Raw genomic sequence first — 13,511 nt, 5'->3', positions numbered from 1 at the left:
TTTTTTTTTTTTTGCTTAAAATATTTTATTGCAACATCACAGGGTTCTCTGGCTCTCCCAGCAGCGGGATTCATGCGAATGAACACCACACCAGTTTACAATTTAAATTAAAAACTCATTTTTATACATACATATATATAAAAGGGGAAACACATTTCCTTTTGCACAGCCAGGCTGTCCCAGCCCTCCTGCTCACAGGAGGCAGCGGCTCCGGGGCTTTCCGGACCAGGCAGGCTCAGGGAGGAGCAGCAGCCCCACCTTTTTCCGCCAAATTTTTGTGTGGCTGGTGGCATCCAAAAAGGAAGATTTCTACCTCCTTTTCCACATCCCCCGCGGGAGGACAACAGCCACACGTCCAGAGCTCCCCAAGCAGCAGCAGTGTCTGCTTCCCATCCCTGTGGAGCCTCTGGCTTCTCCTGGTTAATTCCACTCTGTAATGGTTTTCTCATAGAAAAGCAGCATTATTTTTTTTTTTTCTCCCTGCTTTACAACAATTTTCGTAAAAAACTAACAGGATCAACGACAATAATACAAAAATGCAGTAATTGCTTTTCCAACTCAAGTGCGTAGCAAAGTTTTCCACCCTCTCAGGAGGCAGCTCAGGTGAACACAGCCCCCTCCTGAGCGTGATCCGAAATCCCTGCCCTGGAAGAGTGGAGATGCATCCCAGACTATAGCAGCACATTTAAAGGTTTTTCCTTAAATCCTACTCTGATGCCTAAGCTACCAAAGGACCAACCAGCCTCCAAGGAGAGGCTCCCACTGCTCGGGGAGCCAGGGAAGGGGTGAAGGGGGAAGGCACTTTTTTGGGAAGGAGAGGAGAGCAGCATCCAGGACCCACCCGGAGGAATGCCAGCTCTCCTCCCTCCCCGTTTCCCAGCAGTGAACAATAAATTAAGCAGCCTCCGTGGGCCAGCGGGAAAAGCCGAGGGGACGGCGCCCGACCCCAAACTCTTCCCAAGGCACGGCCGGGGAGCACGTCCCCAAAATCCCACATCCAACAGCAAAAAACAAACAAGCCCCACGGGTCCTCTCCAAGCAGAAGCAGCTGCACAGCTTCCCCCCGGAGCTGTGGCAATGTGGCACGAAGCAATCAGGACCGAGGGGCCACCAAGCAGCTGCTCCACGAGCCCCGCAGGAGCTGGGGGTGATGAGGATTCGGGTCCTGCAGGGTTGGCTCTCCATGATTCTGTCCTTCACGGGGCTGGAAGTCGCCGTGAACGCCTCAGAGAGCCGGGGAACACCAACAGAGGAGCAATTCCAAATCCATCCAGGCTCCCGCATCACTCCCCCACCACGGCCACCTGCAGCAGCTCCGAGCATGGATCCTGCTCCACGTTCCCAGCCTGGGAAGGGCCCCTCGGAGGTGCTGGGTGGGCAGGGGGGATGCAGCAAGCTGGGGGTGTCCAGGGAGGGGCTGGAGCTCTGGGGAAGGGCGGTTGGTCACAGGTTGACGTCGGTGACGTCCGTGGGGGTGCTCGTGGGTTGGGTGCTCCCGTACGGCGCCGTCTTGGTGCTGAATTCCTGCTGGGATTGGGATGCCTGCTTCAGGCTCTCGGCTAAGGCAGCCTCGATCTGCTCCTGACAGGCCTTCAGGCAGTCCTGGAACAGGGAAACACACAGGAGGCATCAGATCCGTGCTGCTCAGGGCTGGGAGCTGTAGGAAAAGCTCAGAGCAGCTGCTGGGCTGCACCTCTGTTTCCCCCGGAGCATCTGAGCACTCAGGGAAAAGGAGATTTTCTCATCGGCTTGTCCCTCCCCAGGCAAAGCCCCACGCTCTGGTTGTCCTCCTCCCACGTCCCTGCTGACCCCATTCTGCAGGAATGTTGTGTCCAGCAGAGCCTCCCAAAGTCCTGGAGGGAGCCAGGGTGTGGCTTCAGCAGCGTGGCAAGGGCAGGGCAGCTCCGCGCTGGCCAAACTTCCCAGATGCCAAAACATTCGGCTGTCCTTGGAACACGGATCCATCTCCCTGCAGCTCCCCAGGCCCTCCACAGCCCAGCTTTCCCAGAGCTCGGGGCTGTCCTGCAGCAGAGCTGGGCACAGGAATTCTGCTGGGTGACCCCGAGACCCCAAATCCACCCTACCCCTCCTCCCATCCGCGCTGCGAGAACGATGCTGGGGCTACCGAGCTTCTCACAAGCTTTTCACCCTCCTGTCCCCCCCCGTGACATCCCCCAGGGGACCCAGAGCTGGGGGACGCGCACAGGAAGGCGCAGGGGGCTGCCAACAGCAGCAGCACGCTCCACAAATGCAAACCCCGCTCTGGTTTTGCCCCCACGAGCTTTAACCAGAGGAGGAAACTCCCACTCGGACACCCCCGGGCGCAGCCCAGCCTGGTGACAGTTTGCACCTCGTGGGATTTTGTCACACCCCGAAATCTCTTACCAGGAATCCACCCGCGGTTCTTACAAACTGACAGAGGATGTGGCGAGCGAAAATAGCAACACCCGGCCCCCCTTCCCCGGCAAAGCCCCGGCCCCGAGCAGCACGGACAGCAGGACAGGGATTGTTCATGCACACCTGGACAGGGGCTGTCCATCACCATGGACACCTGGGCAGGGGATTGTCCGTGACTATCCCCAGTGTCCATCACCATCCCTGGCTGACCACCTCCACGGCCAGTCCATCCCAGGCTCTCCCTGACCATTCCCAGTCCATCCCAGGCTCTCCCTGACCATTCCCAGTCCATCCCAGGCTCTCCCTGACCATTCCCAGTCCATCCCAGGCTCTCCCTGACCATTCCCAGTCCATCCCAGGCTCTCCATCCCCAAGGCCCTCTCACCTCACCACCAGCAATTCTGTCTGAGATGCCAAAACAAGCCTGGTCACACCCAGCCTGGCTCCCACTGGCCACGGAGCTGGCCCAGTCCTGCAGCACCAGCCCTGCATTCCCAGCTGGGCCTGGGAGCTGCATGAAGGGGATGGCCCATCCAGAGGGGAAACTGAGTCAGAGCCTGGGGACACAGCAGGGCCACGCTCTGGGAGAAGCAGCAGCACCACAGGTGAGTGTGGCCAAGCCCAGGAGCTCTCCCAGGAGCCCAAAATTCTGTGAACACATCCCAGGAGGAGCTGCCGTGGTCCTGCACCCCACACTGGGGCAGGGGGCACAGCAGATGCTGGGGAGGGACAGGAGGGACAAGAGGGGACAGGAGGGTGCTGGGCTCCATTTCAGCTCCTCACCCTCCCTGCTTCCCACCTGTTCCCTGCACAGCCCTGACCTCCCCGAGCAGGTTGGGAGCAGGTGGCTGCACTGATTCTCTTTTAAAAGGCTCTGCAGAACAAAAAAAATTCCATCTGCACAAACGGCTCGGGAGCCTCCTGCCTGGACAAAGCCTCGTGGCAGCCACCCCCAGGCCTGCTCCAGGTCCTGGCAGGGGAGCAGATCAAAGGGGAGAGGAAAAGTTCCTGATTGGAGCGACCTGGAGAGCCCCACAGGATCCCTGTCCCTGCTCCAAGGGCAGTGGAGGGGCTGGAGAATGCCCCCCCCCCATCCTAATGTCCCCAAACCTGGAAGGTTTCATGTCCCAACCCCCCTTTCCTCCTCCCCCAGCCAGGGCACTGCAACCGGACACTGAGGGGAGCAGATGCTGAGCCCAACGTGTCCCTGTCCCCATCCCAGCCCAAGAACCCGATCCTGTCAACACCTGCCCGGCCAGGGAACAGATCCTGCCCTTTGTGTGGCATTTCAAAGGCTCCGGGTACACCCCGCCCTGCCCCGGGGCTGTGTTTGGGATCATCCCACAGCCCTTGGTTCTCCCCAAACCAGGGCAGCACCGTTTGAACAGCACAGTTCCACAGAATCCCACAGGACCTGGGGCTGGAAGGGCTCTCTGGAGTCCATCCCTGTGCCTGCATCCCTGGGCTGACCATCACCATTCCCAGTCCATCCCTGGGCTGACCATCACCATTCCCAGTCCATCCCTGGGCTGACCATCACCATTCCCAGTCCATCCCTGGGCTGACCATCACCATTCCCAGTCCATCCCTGGGCTGACCATCACTGACCATCACCATTCCCAGTCCATCCCTGGGCTGACCATCACTGACCATCACCATTCCCAGTCCATCCCGGGCTGACCATCACCATTCCCAGTCCATCCCTGGGCTGACCATCACCATTCCCAGTCCATCCCGGGCTGACCATCACTGACCATCACCATTCCCAGTCCATCCCGGGCTGACCATCACCATTCCCAGTCCATCCCCGGCTGACCATCACCATTCCCAGTCCATCCCTGGGCTGACCATCACCATTCCCAGTCCATCCCGGGCTGACCATCACCATTCCCAGTCCATCCCCGGCTGACCATCACCATTCCCAGTCCATCCCTGGGCTGACCATCACCATTCCCAGTCCATCCCGGGCTGACCATCACTGACCATCACCATTCCCAGTCCATCCCAGGCTGACCATCACCATTCCCAGTCCATCCCAGGCTCTCCCTGACCATTCCCAGTCCATCCCAGGCTGACCATCACCACGACCACTTGGGGCAGGGTCACCTGAAGCAGGTGACACAGCGACGCATCCAGGTGAGTCTGGAATACCTCCAGAGTCAGAGACTCCACACTCTCCCCAGGCAGCTGTCCCACCCTCCATAGAAAACTCCTCCAAGGTTCCCAGCAGCTGCAGCATTCCCGGTGCCACTCCCGTGCCCACTCACCACCTCCGTGCCCGTGATCCCGGCCAGCAGCTCCGTGACGGCCTCGCCGCTGAAGCCGCTCACCGAGAGGGTCAGGCCGTGGACGGCGGCCCCGATGCTGCCCGTGGCGACCATGGACGGGGGGTACATCACAAAGGTGTAGTCTGGAGCCAGCACAGGGACACGGGGAGGGGGAAGGAGCTGTTAGTGAGGACGCAGCTGGAGTTTGGGAGAGGGATTTTCCCTGCGGAGCTCAGGAGGGGCGTGTGAGGTGAGGCAGGGATGGAGGAGAGGCAGGGATGGAGGAGAGGCAGGGATGGAGGAGAGGCAGGGATGGAGGAGAGGCAGGGATGGAGGAGTGTGGAACGGGCTGAGCACCAGGGCCAGGCCTTCGGGAGAAGTCCTGGGATGAGGTGGCTTCAAAGACTGAGGGAGAGGCTGACAAAAGTTGGGATTCAGCTCCGGACATCCCCCCACAGGCACAGTGAGAGGCTGGCACACTGCCCTGCTCTCCTGGCATCCGAGAGCCCCCAGAGCATCACTCCACCTCGAACGGCTCTGACTGCACTGAAGGCAGGCACCCAGCTCCCCCCAAAGGTGGGGAGCCCACCCCAGGTGTCCCAGCAGCCCTGGGCCCAGCCCAGCCCCATCCCAGTGTCCCAGCCCCATCCCAGTGTCCCAGCCCCATCCCAGGTGTCCCAGCACCCACCTGTGGCACAGAGGGCGATGAAGGTCTGGGCGTGTTTCTTCACCAGCTCCACCTTGTCTGCGGGCAGTGGCAGCCGGTGCAGGATGTGAGGCAGGAAATCGTTGGCAATCACCGACACCAGGTCCCACTTGAGCTTCTCCAGCACCAGCAGCTCCCAGTGCTGCAGGGTGAGAGAGGACAGGATGTTTTGGGATGGCTCAGGAGGCTCCAGGGCCAGCACAGGACAGGGAACTGCACAGGGATTGTTTCCAGTTTGTGGTTGTGGCACAATTCCAGCTCTGGGCTGCTCAGAGCTCGGAGGAGGAAGCAAAAAAATGTGGATTCTTCTTTCCAGGGATTAGCACTGAGCACTCCCTACTTTGGAAGGTGCTGTGAGAGCCCAGGGAGAGAAAAGCAGAGCAGGGAAAAGCAGGGACAGAAGGAAATCCACAGCAGGGACACCATCCCCAATCCCTTCCCCACTCCCAAGGGGACAGGTTGATGTCCAGGCTCCCAGGACAATCCAGCTTGGGGTGACAGCAAAGGGGACAGAGTTGCCTGTGGGGGCTGTGACAGCCTCACAAACCCCAGGGCAGAAGGGAATTCCCAGGCTGGGAATGAATTTTTTTTTTTTTTGCAGGAAATTCCCTTTTTTCTCCACCAAGAAAACCTCCAGGTGTGCTCAGAGCATCCCCTGGTGAGCCACACCAACACCCTCTGGGGCTTCCCAGGTGCTCCCTCCAAAGAGGCAGCAGGGATTTCTGGGATCTCCAGGAACCAGCCAGGCTGGGAGCAGATGGTGGAAGGTTGGGAGCCCCCTGAGCTCCAGCTGGAGCTCCTGAACCTCCTGAGCCCCTCCTGGCTCTGCCAGGGACAGGGACAACCCTTGGCAGAGCCATCCCCCAGCAGGTTCTGGGCTCAGGCAGTGCCAAGGTAAACACAAGGAGAGCCCAGAAGAGATTTGGGATCCCTGCCCTCAAATCCCAGCTCTGGCAAGGCTGGAGCAGCAGCTTAATCCAACTGGGGGCCACACACGTCGAGGCCTGGCTGGGCTGTCACTGCTGTCACCTCTGGGGTGACACAGCAGAGCTGTGTCCTCCCAGGATCATTCCCCCAAACCCAAATCCCAGGCACGATGATTTCTGCAGCCCCTTTCCCCCTACCCTGGGGGTCAGAATGGCCTGAGGGTGTCCCCAGGAGCAGGGGGTGACAGTGGCAGCACGGGTGACAGTGGTAGCACGGGTGACAGTGGCAGCACGGGTGACAGTGGCCCTGCTGGCAAAGGGAAATCCCCCAGGAGCTGAGGCTGAGGCTCCAGAGCTGGACTGGGCTTCAGGTCAGGCATCCCCAGTTCCGGACCAGCACAAATCTCCTTCTCCCCCAAAATTCAGGATTCCAGACAGCACTGCCAAAGAGCTCCAGAACAGATGGATTTGAGGAAGTGACCTTTTTTCCTAAGCTCAGATCTTCATTTTCCCCTTTTTTTCTTGTTACCCCCTTTTCCCCTTACACAACAAACCCACCCTGAGTTGCTCAAACCAGCAGCGTTGCTCAACCTGCTCCAAACCCCCACCCTGGGCCCAAGCTGCCACTTCCCAGCCTCCACTTTCTCCCCCAGGAATCCATTCCTGCCTCCCATCTCCCAGATGGATGCCCCAGCTTGCCAGGATTGGGAGTTTTTAAAGCCAAATCTATAGGACAAAAGCAAAAAAGGAGCTTTGGAGAAGAGCTCCAGAGGCTGAGAATCCCCAAGAGCCTGGCTGGAGGGAGGGATTGGAGCAGGGGAGCAAAGGTGGGTGTGGGATGTCCTGAGTGCGACACGGGGCAGAGCTCTGTCCCCTCCTCTCCCTCACCTGGGAGGCTCCAGAGGCTTGGGAATGCTGGCCCAGGTTCTTGGGAAGGGACCAGGACACATCTGGCAGTCCCTGCCCCGAGCTGGGAGCCACAGACCAGAGCCTGGAGCTCCCTCTCCACCCAGCAAATCCCAAATCCCTGAGTTCAAGGGAAGCTCCCAGCTTGTGTGGGAGCCAGCAGAGGCACTGCCATCAGCAGGGATGTGACAACCTGGGACATCGTGTCCCCAGGAGCTGCTGCAGAGCCAGGGATGGATCCTGCTCAGGTTCCTCACAATCCCTGTTCCAGCAGCCCTGACCTGGCAGTGCCAGCTGAAGGTGCCACTGTCCCCAGGCCAGAGGACACAGCTCAGGGCAGCCTCTCCTGCTGGCCCAGGGCCTGGCAGAGCCTCTGGATCATCACTGGATCCTCGCTGGATCCAATGGAAGGAGCACAACAAAAACTGGGCCAAACATCAAAAATCCCTTTGCTGGCATTTCCTGACAGAACCAGCCCCTGCCTGGGGAGGGGAGCAGAGGAGCAAAGTGGGAAATGTCCCTTTGTCTCTCCTGAGGAGCAAATCCTCCCTACCCATCCCAGAGCTGGGAATTCAGCAGATTCCCCCCAGGGCAGGGCTCTGTGGGGCTGGGAATCACACAGCGGGGTGTGATCATCCCCCTCTGGGAGTTGTGATTTCTCCTGGCTGTATCTCAGAGGGGAAAAAAAAAAAAAAAAAAGGAGGCAGGAACAGGAAAACCAAAATTCCCAAGATTCCCAGAGCTTTCCCTGCTTTGCCCAGGTGAGCAGAGTCCTGGTGCTGCCAAAAAACCTCCAGCAGGCTCAGACAGAGCTGGGACAAGGGCAGGGAGTGTCTGACCCCATCGGGGATGGGACAGTGGCAGTGGGACAGGGGCAGCCAGCCTGGGAGCAGCAGATTCTGGGCTTTATCCCTGCTGCTGTCACACACCTGGGGACACTCCTGAGGTCACTGACAGCTCCAAAATCCATCTGAGGATGGAAAATCTGGGGAAAATCCTCATTGCCACGGCCTGAGCAGAGCTCAGGGTGTGAAGGGACAGCTCTGTATGGAGGAATCCAAACCCCACCTGAGCCAGGAGAATTAATTCCCATTAAACATCCCTGCACCCTCAGCTCTTGTTCCCTGATTTTTCTCCACTGCTGCTCCTTCATCATCTCCCTGATACAAAAATACCTCCTTGTTTTTTCCCCCAGGGAATTCCTGGCCCGTGGCAAAAAACTGAATGTGAAGATTTCCAAGCCAAAGCAGGAGGATGGAGAGATGACTTCCAGCTCTCTCCCCAAGCTCTGAGCAACTGAACCCCCTCTCACCCAGGCCAGAAGAATCTTCATGAAGAAAAGAACCCCAAAAAAATAAAAAATTAAATTAAAAAAAAGGCAAGGTGCGCTAAGAGAACAGCCTGGGCGGAAATCCAACTTCCTCCAAATGGATAAAAATCCCTCCTTGCATCATTTCCTTCTCCCCCCAGAATAACTCCAGCGAGGTTCTGTGTCCTTTCTGAAGGGCTGAGCTGCTGCCAAGCATCCCGAGGAAGAGGAGGAGGAAGCAAAGCCCCCGGGAATGTGAGCCAGCTTCCTGCTGGGATGGCCCCGGGCCATGGAAGGGAGGCCAGGATGCTCCATTGTCCAGAGGAGCTCCCCTGGCCCTGCTCTCCCCACCCTCTTCCAGGGGGTTGGGAAAGAGCAGGGGATGAGCACAGAGGGGGAAGCAGCAGCTCAGGGATGTTGTAATTGAAATTTAACTCCCTCAGGTCCCACAGCCTGGGTGAATCCTTCAGATCCCTGGATATTCCCTCTTTATTAAAGCAGGATGTACCCCAAAAAGGGTTGAAATCCATGGAAATCCAGGGAAAATGACTCTCCGTGGGCTCTCCATGCCCAGGGATCTCCCAGTGCCTCAGTTTCCCTCCCTCAGGGCCAGGCTGGTTCCCAATTCCTGTGTCCAGCCCTTGGATAATAAACACGAATAAAACCCTGCTCTGCTGAGTGCTCACATTCCCATCAGGAAAGAAGAAAATGATCCAGTTTGCCTGGAAAAGCCAAAAAAAAAAAAAACAACAAACAAACAAACAAAAAAGAGCTAACTTTTGACCCCGAAAATAAAATCATTTTCATCCATATCGACTTTGGAGTCCATCACAAAGCATCCAAGGCAAACCCAGGATCCTGGTGGGGGCAGGAAAAATGGGATGGAAGAATTCCAGGACTGAGAGCTGCAGGATCAGCTGTGAGGAACAGGGAGCAGAGTTTTCCTCCTCCATGCCCAGGTGCCAGGAGGAAGGAGCAGGGAAGATCAGGAATTAACCCAAGGCCTGGGAATGAGGGGGAATCTCCAGGGATGTTCAGGACTGAGCTGGGAACAGCAAATCCTCACAAAAAAAAAAAAAAAAAAAATTCAGCAAATAAATCAGAATTTAACCAATAATTGGGTGCTGCAGGAGTCACCAGGAGTGGTTGTGATGTCCCTCAGGGATGGGGACAGGACTCGGCATCCAGGGAAAAAGCCAGGAGTTTGTTGGGAGAGTTCCCATCCCTCAGCACACCCATCAGCTCCTCAGGGCTAATTAAGGCAATCACCACCGCTAATGACTGCGGCCAGAGGCTCCGGAGGGGATTTTCCCCAGCCTGGGGCTCAGCTCAGAGCTCTGCAGTTCCCAGAACTTTCCTGGACTCACACCTGAGGGTTCTGTGGGTTTCCTGCCCACCCGGGGCACAGGTCACACTCAGATCACCCCACCCCAAAAAATCCAGAGCTGCAGAATTGGGTGATGAGTAACCCCGAGAAGTTCTCGGAGGCCACCGATCCCCAGGGGTGTTCTGTCACCGAGGGGAGGTGGCTGTTCCCTCCTGAGGCACCCCACCAAAAAAAGGGGTTTTCTCCCATTTCCTCCCTCGTGGCTGAGGCTGAGCTCGCAGCTCTCATCTGACACCAGCAGCAAAACATTCCAGAGCTTCAGAACGGAACTTTCTGGATGTGGGATGAGAAATGGAGGGGTAGAGCAGGAATTCCACTCTTTCCCAGCACCCTGGAGCAGCCCAGCTCAGAAAACCCCTCATACCCATTCTGCTGCTTCACCCTGCACCTAAAATCCCATTTCTGCTGCACCCCTGGAAGTGAATCTCCCCCATTCCCCACTTTGAGCAGCTGGGGGGAGGCAGAACTGCCTGACCCAGAGCTTGGGGACGTCACTGAAGTGACAGCTCAGAGTGACAGAGGAAACTTCCTCCACAACCAGGAGGGGACAATTCTGCTCCTCAGCATGGGAAGGGTGGAAAAACCTTCACCAAGGAGGAGAGAAATGCAGAGGGATGGGATCAGGAGATACCAGGCAGGGACTGAGCACTGGGAGGGGGCACAGGGCGTTACCAGAACTGCCTGACCCAGAGCTTGGGGACGTCACTGAAGTGACAGCTCAGAGTGATACAGGAAACTTCCTCCACAACCAGGAGGGGACAATTCCGAAGGATGGAAAAACCCTCACCAAGGAGGAGGGGAATGCAGAGGGACGGGACCAGGAGATGCCAGGCAGGAGCTGGACACTGGGAGGGGGCACAGGGCGTTACCAGCAGCTCCTGGGGGGTGATGGAGTTGTCGGTGTAGATGCAGAGCTTCTCCACGGTCAGGGGCATGGTTTCCCTCAGCTTGGAGGCCAGCAGCATGCACACAGCTCCCAGCAGCTGCAGGTGGTTCTTCTGCACGGCCACCGAGGACAGGTAACGATCCACGTAGTTCATGGCCAGCGGGAAAACCTCCTCCTCACACTTCTGCTCCTCGCACACCTGGCCACAGCGTGAGCAGAGAAAAGGAAGTTTTGATGTGCTCAGCACGGTTCAGAGCTGCTGGTTCACACTTGGCAGGGAAGGAGCCACAGGCATCGCATCCGTGGCTTCATCTTCCTGTGGGGAGCAGCAGAACCGAGCTGCAGCTCCAAAGAGTGCACAGATAAATCCGAAATTGCCTGATTTGGCCCCGTTTCTGCCGTGTCCTGCTGGGGATGGCTCCGACCAGCTGCCACCCCTGCCCTGGGGAGCTGCGGAGCAAAGGAGCAGCTCCAGCTGGAGAGTGGAGAGAAGGATCCAGGGCTGGCAATTCCACCTGGAGCACCCCAGGGACACGAGGAGAATCAATGGCAGCACCCAAATCAATGGCGAGATCCCAAAGTCCCCTCCCAGAGCCCCCAGCAGAGTCCAGCAGCGCCAAATTTCAGCCCTGCGCTCTTATCTGCCACCAGCATCACAACACTTGTCACACTGAACTTCCTTCTTTCGACACAACCATGAAAACATTGCGGTTTCTCTTCATCCTGCAGCGAACACCACCCCCCTCCTCCTGCTGCCAGCCGCGGCTGTCCCGGCCATGGGGACAATGACACGCAGGTCGTGACAACCGCCAGTGTCATCTCGCTGCCTTTAGGGCTCCACAGGAGCGGCTTCCAAAGCGGCGTTTTTATCTACCGACCCTTCCTGAAAAGGGGATTGCGGGAACACAGTGACAGCAGGAGGGGAAATGCCCTTTAAAATATAAATATTCATTATTTCTTTGCAAGGGCTTCCCGCAGCACCGGCTGGGGACAGCCCTGCAGAATTCTCATTGATGGAAACTCCCCCCGCCCCGAACTGCATCCCGCAGAGAACCAGATCCATTTTTAATTTAGGGAAGTCATAGTAGCGTTATTATTTCCCCCCTTGAACCAGCGCCGTTCGCAGCCCCAGCCCCGGGGCTGAGCCCCGCCCGGAGATTTTGGGGATCTCTCACGCCCTGGTTTTGGGTTGGAGGGAGGGTCCCGCATGGGGGGAACCCCAATTTTAGCTCACGCAGAGCCTCCATCCCCACCGGCATCACTCCCCGCTCCTGACACCGGAGACATCAGCTCTGGTTCGTCCCCCGGCACGCGGAATTTTGGGGCATCCCGGTGAATTTCGCTACCTCCAGCATCCAGAACGCCAACATCTTCCGCATGTAGGGCTGGATATCGCGCTGCACGCACTGGAAGTAGGACACGCGGGGGCTGTAGCGCTCCTCCAGGCTCAGCAGGTTCTGCAGCACCCGCCGGTCCCCCAGCAGCTGCGGGTCGCGGCCGGCGCGGGGAGCACGGGGCGCGGCTTCCACGCACAGCAGCTCCATGGGGCGCGGATGGAGGGCTCGAGGGCAGACGAGGAGCGAGCAGCAGCGGGCGGAGCGAGGCGCCGCAGCCACCGCCGGCTCCGCCGCGGGACGCCGGGAACTGGCGGAGCTCCCGCCCCGGCCCCGAGCGCCGCCGAGCGCCGGGGGGAGGGCGGAGCCTCGCCGAGACACACCCAATCAGAGAGCGGCGCCAGAGCTGAGAGGCGCGGTTATCAGCAGGATTAACCAATCGGAGAGCGGAGCGCCGCTGGAGGGGCGTGGCGGTGGGCGGGGCTAGGGGCGCGCCGGCGGGACGGGCGCACGTGGGGCGCGGCGGGCGCTGCTGCCATGTTGGGGGGGGGGGGGGGTGAGGGGACACACGGGGACACGGAGCGACCCCCGCCGCACATTTCCGTCCTGTCCCCTTTATCTCCCCGCTACGAGGCGTCTGGCAGTCCCTGACACTTTATTTTTTTCATTGTAGAGTCCTATATATACACATTTTTTTTAATTATTTTTTTTTTTTTCCCCAAGGCTGTGGCAATAATCAGCTGTGCACATGTTTCTTTGGAGCCCGCGCCTTTCCGAGCCTGCTGGCTTCCAAAATTCACCCTGGTGCGGCTCCCTGGGAGATAAGAAGAGCGGGGGCTGCCGAGATAAAGCTTTGTCAGCCGGATAATTCACAATTGTTTGGGAACACCTTTGAAAAGTACTTGGCTGCTCAGTACTCAAAGGAATTTTAAATAGTTTTGCAATGTGGCTTCCCCAGCTGTGTGCTGGGACCCGATCCTGCTTCTCGCAGATCCACTGGAATTCCTTCCTGGGAAGCTGATTTTTGTCACTGGCTACAGAAGCTGCGACTTCGCTGCTGGGAAGTATCAGAAAACAACATAAAAAATATTAAATTTTGTCCAGCTTGTCCACACAAAACTCAGGAATGGCAGCTGCAGAAATTCCAGAGCAAAGTATGAATTCCCAAAAATATCCCAAAGTGGGTTCCTCTGGACACCTCTCACCCATCGTGCTGGGATATTCCTCCATAAATAAATTCATTTTTAGATTAGGGAACAAAAATGTGCCACCGCAGCCGCTCCCACACACACAAGTGCCACTTAAGTCCCTTCCACCTGTGCCATTTTTGACATATTTAGTGCTTCTTTGTCATCTGAAAAATCTTTTAGTGACAAAAAAACCCATCCCAAAC

General features: G+C 57.7%; 1 protein-coding gene across 2 annotated transcripts; it reads right to left on the bottom strand.

Moving 5' to 3' along the window:
- Window positions 1-12,409, bottom strand: CCND3 (cyclin D3). 2 transcript variants are annotated; one of them, XM_062509453.1, is made up of 5 exons: window positions 12,131-12,409; window positions 10,768-10,983; window positions 5,353-5,512; window positions 4,665-4,807; window positions 1-1,602 (listed from the first exon to the last, which is right to left on the bottom strand). In XM_062509453.1, the coding sequence occupies exons 1-5, from the start codon at window positions 12,326-12,328 to the stop codon at window positions 1,444-1,446; spliced, it is 876 nt and encodes a 291-aa protein (XP_062365437.1). In that variant the 5' UTR covers window positions 12,329-12,409; the 3' UTR covers window positions 1-1,443. The 2 variants fall into 2 exon arrangements, with proteins under 2 accessions (XP_062365437.1, XP_062365438.1); XM_062509454.1 differs by lacking the exon at window positions 10,768-10,983.
- Window positions 12,410-13,511: the final 1,102 nt, after the last annotated feature.

The sequence above is a fragment of the Cinclus cinclus genome, chromosome 27 (assembly GCF_963662255.1).
Source record: "Cinclus cinclus chromosome 27, bCinCin1.1, whole genome shotgun sequence".
Taxonomy (NCBI): domain Eukaryota; kingdom Metazoa; phylum Chordata; class Aves; order Passeriformes; family Cinclidae; genus Cinclus; species Cinclus cinclus.
The sequence above is the reverse complement of the archived record's forward strand: the minus strand, read 5'-3'. Positions and strand labels throughout refer to the sequence as shown.